The 9,759-nt window shown below is 40.1% G+C and overlaps 1 protein-coding gene across 2 annotated transcripts in view; it reads left to right on the forward strand.

Moving 5' to 3' along the window:
- The window catches only part of HSD11B1 (hydroxysteroid 11-beta dehydrogenase 1), a 31,961-nt gene extending 22,604 nt beyond the window's left edge, over positions 1-9,357 (forward strand). The window contains exons 5-6 of one of the 2 annotated variants that reach the window (XM_081224055.1): positions 7,057-7,200; positions 8,810-9,357. In XM_081224055.1, the coding sequence (XP_081080181.1) occupies positions 7,057-7,200; positions 8,810-9,027 (362 nt within the window). In that variant the 3' untranslated portion in view covers positions 9,028-9,357. The remainder of the gene's footprint in view (positions 1-7,056; positions 7,201-8,809) is intronic. The other variant, XM_081224056.1, reaches the window with a different exon arrangement.
- Positions 9,358-9,759: the final 402 nt, after the last annotated feature.

Raw genomic sequence — 9,759 nt, forward strand, 5'->3', positions numbered from 1 at the left:
TTTTTTTAGATTCCACATATAGACAATATCATATATTTACCTTTGTCTGACTTACTTCACTTAGTATGATAATCTCAAGGTCCATGCATGTTGCTGCAAATCACATTATTTCATTCTTTTTTTGGCTGAGTAATATTTCATTATATGTATATATATTTCATATATATATATATATATATATATATATATATATATATATATATATATACACACACACACACACACACACGTACCACGTCTCTATCCATTCATCTCTCGATGGACATTTAAGGTGATTCCATGTCTTGGCTATTGTAAATAGTGCTGCAATGAACATTGGCATGTGTGTATCTTTCCAAATTAGAGTTTTCTCTGGATATATGCCCAGGAGTGGGATTGTAGGATCACATGGTAACTCTATTTTTAGTTTTTATGGAACCTCCATACTGTTCTCCATAGTGGCTGTACCAATTTACATTTCCACCAATAGGGTAGGAGGGTTCCCTTTCCTCCACACCCTCTCCAACATTTATTATTTGTAGACTTTTTAATGATGGCCATTCTGACCAGTGTGAAGTGGTGCCTCATTGTAGTTTTGATTTGCATTTCTCTAATAATTAGCAATGTTGAGCATTTTTTCATGTGCCTGTTGGCCATCTCTATGCCAATTCAGTATTTCTCTTCACCATTTAAAATGTTTTTTGAAACCATACAGCTATCTGATGAATTTTTCAAAAACTCTTCTGCCATGGCTCCTTCCGTACCCCTCTCCTTTCTTCCTCTTTCCCTTCCTCTCTTTTCTCACCTTCCTCTCAGGAACAACAACAATGAAAAAAATCTGTCCCTTTTCTCCTGCCAAACAACTTAGAATCCTTTTTATTATTTTGAGCGTTACCTAAGTAGTAATCAAGAATAGAAAACGGAATACACTAAGCTCCATTAGTGGGACAAAAATCACTGCTATGAGAATGCAGACGGGTTCACATGGTCCCTTGCTTCTGCATTTTTCTTGCTACCTGGACATATATATTATGAAATGCCATAGTCAATATCTTTATCATCATCTAGAATGGTATAATGGGCTGAAGGGTGACCCACCCCCAAGCATATGTCCACCTGGAATCTGTGAATGTGAGTTTATATGGAAAAGAGTCTTTGCAGATGTAGTTAAGGATCTCAAGATGAGATCATCTCAGATTATCTAGGTGAGCCTACATTCAATGAAAAGTGTCTTAATAAGAAGAGCAGGACTTCCTTGGTGGCTCAGTGGTTAAGAATCTGCCTACCAATGCAGGGGACACGGGTTCGAGCCCTGATCCAGGAAGATCCACATGCTGCAGAACAGCTAAACCCGAGTGCCACAACTACTGAGCCTGCGCTCTAGAGCCTGCATGTCACAACTACTGAGCCCACGTGCTACAACTACTGAAGCCCACACACCTAGAGCCCATGCTCCACAACAAGAGAAGCCACCACAGTGAGAAGCCCGTGCACCCCAACAAAAAGTAGCCCCTGCTCGCCGCAACAAGAGGAAGCCCACACACAGCAACAAAGACCCAACGCAGCCAAAAATAAATTCAAAAACACTTTTTAAAAAAAGAGCCACACGTTTTACAAAAAGAGCTACAGACACACACAAAATTTTGAAGATGGAGGCAGAGACTGATGTATCTACGAGCCAAGGAGCACCAAAGATGAGGAGCAGACATTAGAAGCTTGAAGACAAGAAAGGTTTCTCCACTAAAGTCTTTAGAGGGAATGTGGCCCTGCTGATACTCTGGTTTGGGACGTCTAACCTCCAGAACTATGAGAGAATAAATTTCTCTGTCTCAGCCTCTAAGTTTGTGGAAATTTGTTATGGCAGCCCCAGGAAACTAATACAAAGTGTATTAGTAACTAGGAGTAACTAGCCCCATCTTTTTACGGGTACCCTCATCTGTAAGCTTAAAAATGAAAATATTGGGACTTCCCTGGTGTGCAGTGGTTAAGAATCCGCCTGCCAATGCAGGGGACATGGTTTCGAGCCCTGCTCCGGGAAGATCCCACATGCTGCAGAGCAACTAAGCCTGTGCACCACAACTACTGAGCCTGCACTCTAGAGCCCACGAGCCACAACTACTGAGCCCGTGTGCCACAACTACTGAAGCCTGCATGCCTAGAGCCCGTGCTCCGTAACAAGAGAAGCCACCACAATGAGAAGCCTGCACACTGCAACAAAAGTAGCCTCCGCTCGCCACAACTAGAGAAAGCCCACGCACAGCAACAAAGACCCAACGCAGCCAAATAAATAGATTAAATAAGTAAAATTTTTTTAGCTGAAAATATTTCTGCTTTTCATAAATTTTGCCTATTTGGGGCTTAGTTGTCGAGTAGAGAGAATCTTCACCCACTCAGGAATGGCTGGATTTGACACATGGCTCCTGAGAAACACTTATATAAAGAACGATGACTTATGTAGAGGAAATACCACCTTGTGCTTGAAAGTGTGGGCCACTAGAGTCAAGTTTGAACTCTGACTTGAATCCTAGTTCTCCAACTCATTAACCATGAAACCTTAGGCAATTATTTAGCCTTTAGACTTTAAACTAGTATATAAGAGCTAAATATATGTTAGTAAATGTTAGCTCTTATTTAGCTCCAACTTTTATGATTATTTTGTTTGTCTGCTCCATGTGGCCGCTTATTTTGTCTGTCTGTTTACTTATCCTTTTCCATGACTGGAAATGGCTACCCCAGTCCCAATCTTACATGATGCTTTAGTTCAAAATCCACAGGGGCTAATTAGAACCCTGCTGTTGATTATTTCAGTTTCTTGAGAGAGACACCATGATACGTGTTCAAGCCATTGTGCGTATTAACTACCACTGACCCGACCTTCTGTAGATGGAAAGACAAAATCTTTTTGAAGGGGATGTGTGTAGGAAGGCAATGGCGAGCATTTCTAGTACACTGAAGCTTTTTAAATCTCATATATTCAAACCTCTTTATTTCTTCCTTTATAGCATATGCTTTTGATTTCATGCTTTAAAAAGTATCTCTTGGAGTTTCCCTGGTGGCACAGTGGTTGAGAGTCCACCTGCCAATGCAGGGGACACGGGTTCGTGCCCCGGTCCGGGAAGATCCCACATGCCGCGGAGCGGCTAGGCCTGTGAGCCATGGCCGCTGAGCCTGCGCGTCCAGAGCCTGTGCTCCGCAACGCGAGAGGCCACAACAGTGAGAGGCCCTCGTACCGCAACTATCTCTTACCTTGAGGTTATATATTCACACATATTTTATTATTTTATTTTCCACATATATTCTCTAATATAATTTGAATTTGTTTATTAGAATGGCATTTTTCTTTTCTCCAAATAGCTAGCTATTGGTTCCAACGTGATATTTTGAACAGCTCATGCTTTTCTCACGAATTTGAAATACGAATACTACTAATAATAGCATTTACTAAGTGTCAGTTTGTGCTAAGTCTATTACATGGATTACTTCAGCTTAGTAATATTGTTATCCACATATTACAGCTAAGAAATGGCATACTTGGAATTTCACACCCAGGTCATCTAACTCGAGAACTCATAGTTTTGACAATTATGCTATTCTTATAAAAAATTTGGATCTATTTTTGACTTAAACAACAGGAAAATTATTGACATAACTGGAAGTCCAGGTGCAGGGCAGGCAACTGACTTAGCTCAAGCTCAGTGTCCCCGTGACTCTCTTGGCTCTGCTCTCTTCCATGTGCGGCTTCATCCTCAGGCTGACAGTGAGATAGATGTAGCAATTTCAGCCCCCATATCCATACACGGAAATGTCCCACAGAAGAGAAACAGGATTTCTACTTTAAGAAACTCTCCCATAAGGACAAAGCACCTTCCCAGACACTCCAACAAGATTCCGCTCGAGTCTCATTGGTCCAAACTGGGCCCCATGCCCATTCCTGTAACAATCATGGGCAAGGAGGATGGTATTAAATAAATCATCCAAGCCACCCCTAGAGTTAGAGATGGTATCAGCTTTCCTTTGGCACATGGGCTACATAAAAGTGAAGGAGACTCTCAACATGGATTAGGTGAAGCTCTCTGACAGAAAACCTAAAATAACAGTGGATGTAATAAGTTAAAAGGCAAATCAAGTCTGGAGGTAAGCAGTATAGGGCTAGGATGGCAGCTCCATGGTCACCCAGGTTCCTTCCTTTTCTCTAAATGCTCTGCCATTCTCAACATATGGCTTCTACTTCAAGGTCCATGATAGTTCTGGGGTCAACCTTCAGGAACCAAGAAGGAGGAAGGATTGAGAAGGGAGAGACTGATTTCTTCCTTTAAGGACATATCCCAGAAATCACGACACACTTTTGTGTACAACTTATTGGATGGCACTTAGTCATTTGGCACAGTCTGGCTGAAAGAAGCTGAGAAATGTGGACTTTATTCCAGATAACTGAGCCCAGCTACAAATCCGGGATTCTACTGCTAAGGAAGAGGGACAGAAGATATTTGGAGAGAATACTGCAGTCTCTGCAACAGGTGGAAACATGAATTCAGTTGAGGTTCTGATACAGAGGAAGAAAAGGGAACTGATTTCTTGTTAAACAACAACAATGTATCTTGATGCCCTCCCTGCTTGGGTCTTTGGTCCAGCCTTAGACCAGTCAGTAACCCAGGGTATCAGAAACTCTGATTGGACATCCTGTGTTACACACCCCTTCCTGGAACTTGACTGCAGAGTTATCTCAAGCCAAAACTCATGATTGAGGATTGAGGATGGAATGTTTCCCTACAGAGATTTGTTTGTATTTTTTGAATTTTTAAGAGTTCTTTATATACTAAAGATTGATGATATTAAGCTTTTGTCTGACTGATATGTTGAAAATGATTTTCTAGTTTATCATTTACCCTTTACCTTTATAGTGAAATTATTATAGCTACCATTTTGACATATAGAAATTTTACATTTTGTATAATAAAATATTCTTTGCCTTTACATGTCTTTTTTACTTTTATGTTGGAATGATTTTTCATAAACAAGAATCTGGTAAGTGTTTGCCTATATTATCCTCTTTCTATGATTGAATGTTTTAATCAGTCAGGAGATTCATTCTGCTGCACATGTAACAAAAACTCCACTTAAAATGGCTTAACACTAAATGGGGTTTCCTTTTCTCAGGTAATAAGTTCAGGGCTGGTTTGATGGACTTACTATATCTTCAAGAATCTAAGCTCATTCCACATTTTTGTTCTATAATCCTTAATTATATAATTAATATACAGCTTTTCCTCAAGTTCGTAAATGACTACTGCAATTTTAGGCATCACATCTGTAGTCTACTTAGAAAGAAAGTGAAAGGGCAAAATGTAAAAGCTGCATGTCACCTGAATCCATCTATTTTATCAGGCAATCAATATCTTTCCTGGAGACCCCAACTGCTAGATTTCTCATTGGCCAGGTTTAGATCACATGACTACCCAAAAGAGCAAGGGAACCTTGAAGAAGTAAATATTTTTATCTGAATACATTGCTATCCTGAACAAAATTAGATTCTTTTATTAAAGAAAGGGAAATGGATATTGGGTAGACAACACCATCTGCCATAATTTTCCATGTATCATTTTCTGATATATGACATAAAGTAAGGAGCTAACAATTTTTTCCAATTAGTTAACCAACTTTCCCAGCATCTTTGCTGAATAAATCATTCTTCCTTCATTGATTTGGAATGAAACTTCATTATATTTTAAAAACTCACAGAGGTTCCAATTCCAATAATGGCAGGGTAATACCTAATAGACCAACCTTCTCCAGATAACAAACTTGGACAAAATACAGAAAACAACCATTGAAAGCACTGAAGAGAAGAATCAAAAGAAGAAACTGGAGAGTTGTTGAAACTTGAAAGAGGGAAATGACACTAGATGAGTTCCCCAATTTTGTAGCTTGTGCTCAAGGGCAGACCCCAATCAGTGTCATTTTTAGGATTGAAATCTGCCATCTTACTACCTTGTAAAAGCAGAAAGAAGAGTTTGGGGTTTCTGTAACAGCTGGAAAGTGAAGGGAGACATCCCAGAAAGGAAAGAGCCACGGTGCAAGCGCACCAAATTCTGTATGTAAACACCTTTCTCAAATCTCTATTTGTCCCCTGAAATACTCACAGGGCAGTGTAGATACCAAGAAGCCCAGTTAAGATTCAAATAATTAAACAGAGATTTCACTGGTACCTACTGCAAGAGACACAGAGTTTCAGCCAAGTTAACTGCCCACCAAAAAATAAAAAATAAAAATGAATACTCTTTGGAGGAATATGACAGAATCCAGAGACTCTTACAATATCAAGGATACAATGAAAAATTACTGCACATACAAGAATAGGAATATGTGACCCATACTCAGGAGGGAAAGGCAATCAATGGATATCAGTCCTAAAATGACCCAGATTTTAGAATTAGCAGACAAGAATTTTAAAGTAGCTGTTATAATAATGCTGAGCAAAGAGTCTAAGGTCTCAGGACACCACTACTCTCTCCTCTTGGAAGGGGTATAATGAATAGGTTATGCTATCAGGCATATGTCCACATATCCTCCAAAAAACTGAGTGAGAATTAACCAGGCTGATGAAAGTAAGAAAAGTGATATGGAGTAGAAAACAAAGACAGGAGTTTTCATTCCCCTTGCATAGAAAGTAAATCAGTGATAGGTCTCTGTGTAGACAGCCCTTGCCAAACCCTTCCAGTGCTCTTGGGTCAGAGGTGGAAAAGTTAGCAGCTGTGGAATTACATGGCTCTTTCATAATCCACTTATTTACCATCTTTACTAAAAATCTAACTAACCCCTCTTCAATGAAGGCTTTCCTGCAGCCCACTCCACACTGCATCCCAGTCTCATCAAAGAGAGTTTCTTTGATACCTTAACGTTTTTGTCTCTCAGAAATTCAACACAGCATAATAATCTCTTTGGGGAGTAGAGAGAAATTAAGACTCAAAGGGTAAAAGGACTTCACAGGGGTTACAAAGCCTGCTACTGATAAAACACAGATCAGCTCTGTCAGAGTTGAAATAGGTCCCCGTGTTAACCCATCTCTATATCATTTAGGGAAAATAGCTAATCCACTTATTGCTGCCTATTCTGCAAGCAAGTTTGCTCTGGATGGGTTCTTCTCCTCTCTCAGGGTGGAATATGCAGTGACCAATGTCAATGTGTCGATCACCCTCTGTATCCTTGGCCTCATAGACACAGGTAAGGTCAAGAGATTGGAATAAATGGCCTGTAGATGGATTGTCTTTCTTACCATTGTGGGTAAAGAGGGTGCTGAACTCCCTGATATCGTCATGTGTCATGCACTGAAAACCAGTGACAGCGCTAGTCTCCCTTTAATGAAGGGGCTCCACTGTCATTAGTGGAGCCTCTGACTGCTCTTTGACCTTTCTTTCCATTCTGACCACCAAGTGTGCTGAGTGACACCACACTCATCATATGACCCTATTCTGAACACCTTATGTCCTCATGACAACTCAGTGGCCATTATTTTCCTATGTGAGACTTACCAAATGTGAGTTTGTTTTCCTTAATAATATACCAGTAATAAGACCTAGATATCATGAACCCTTTGATATGATGCACTGAGAAGGACACAGTATCATTTGGGGGGTATTCTTACCAAAAATTCATAACCTCATTCTAATTATAAGAACAGTGGACAAACCCAAATTGAGGGGCATTACACAAATCAATTGAACAGTACTCTTCAACAGCATCAGGGCCATGAGAGACAAGGAAAGACTGAGGAACTGTCAGAGATAAGGGGGAACATAAGAAGAAATTACTACTAAGTGAAATCCTGGATAAGATCCTGGACTATATAAAGGATATTAGTGAAAAAATAAAGCCTGCAGTTTAATTAGTAAGGTTGTTCCAATTCTATCATATCTATTGTTGATAATCGTACAATGGTTATGTTGTTGTGATTGAAGGATATAAGGAAAAACTTTGCACCATTTTTACGACTTTTCTGTAAGTCCAAATGCAAGGTTATCTAAAACATGTGGCAAGTATGATAAGGAAACTTTATTTAAGGGACTTCCCTGCAGTCCAGTGGTTAAGACTCCACACGTCCACTGCAGGGGGCACGGGTTCTGTCCCTGGCTGCGGAACTAAGATCCCGCATGCCGCGCAGCCAAATAAATAAATAAAAATTAAAAATTTTTTTAAAAGAAAACTTTATTTAAGAGTCACTGAGTAAATTGAGTAGTAGTTACAGAATGAGAGAGAGAGAGAAAGACAAAGAAACACAGTGAAACAAGGATGGAGAGAGAGAGAGAAGCTGGGCAAGAAGGACACAAATACCTGGAGGAAGAGAGCAGGTAACAATAGTTTCCTTCTAAGTGAAAGTGCTTGGTGTTGACAAGGTAGCAAAGGTCTGGATTCTTGTCCATCATTTCCTTTTACAAATCAGTAGTCGTTATCATACCTCACTCTGGTTTTGCCCACTGACACTTCTCATCACATGACCTCTATCCTCATTCTGCTCCCCCATATTACTCCCTCACTCCAGCCAAAACACCCAAGAGAGGAGCATGATTCAAATCTCCCAACAAGTAACCTCCAGCTGCCTCCACAAATCTTCATCCATTTAGACGAGGCCCATATGAACACTAAGCCTCTCTTTGCCCAATAGGCCCTAAACATACCCAGTCTTCTCCACGTATTCCTGCCAGGGCCCGTGGACCTTGCCGAGCAAGCACTGGCCAACAGCCCCTAAAAGCTAAGCTGTTGGTGTCTGCAGGCCTTCTATTGTGTAGACTGTACTAGTCTTAGATAACCCCACTCTTCTCTTCTTGTTCTACAGAAACAGCCATGACAGGAACTGCTGGGATATACCATGCAGAAGCATCTCCAAAGGAAGAATGTGCCCTGGAGATTATCAAAGGGGGAGCTCTGCGCCAAAAGGAAGTGTATTATGACAGTTCGGTCTTGACTCCTTTCCTGCTGGGAAATCCAGGGAGGAAGATCATGGAATTTCTCTCCTTACGAAATTATAATATGGAAATATTTATAAACAACTAGGCACTTCCTTAGGGCTAGGCATGATAAGGGGGCTTGGAACAATTCTGCCTGATATTTACATGAGCTCCAACATGAAGGTATCTCCCCAGAGAGATATGGGTGTTCCCAGGGGGTTGCAAGTCACATATCACATCTCAAAATTTAAAGAAGTTCCTCTAACACTTATACAGTAGAAAGTGTACGAATGTTATGAACCAGCAATTGTGAAACTGATAGTAACAACAGATATAATTACAAGATAGTTATATCAAATTGATCTCATATGTAATAATGTTATAATGCTTAGTCAATATTAATTATAATAAAGGTCACATAAACTTTATAAATTCATACCTCATGGCCGTAACTTCAGTTCATTCAGTACGGCTCCATTAAAACCATAACCTATACATGCGAAGTTTTTCAGTGTACATTTCTTATTTTGTGATATGGACCTTTTATCTCTTTTTGAGTTGAAAAAATCATCCTACTCTTCATTTAGTGAACATCGTGTCTTTACCATTTTGTGTATTTCAGATACTCTTTATATTATTTCATACTGCTCCTCTGGGAAGGAGGACATCTGGGTATGAACAACCAGGGCAAATCCAGAGAAGTGGAGGTTCCTGGAAACTGGAGCCACACAACCTACACTTGTTTATTGTACTCAGAGTGCATCAAGCAACTGTACTCTACATGTGAACGCTCAGTAGTATATTAGAAGTTTGTAGAGCAGGGGTTGGAGTTCAAATC

The sequence above is a fragment of the Mesoplodon bidens genome, assembly GCF_964165515.1.
Source record: "Mesoplodon bidens genome assembly, chromosome: 2".
Taxonomy (NCBI): Eukaryota; Metazoa; Chordata; class Mammalia; order Artiodactyla; family Ziphiidae; genus Mesoplodon; species Mesoplodon bidens.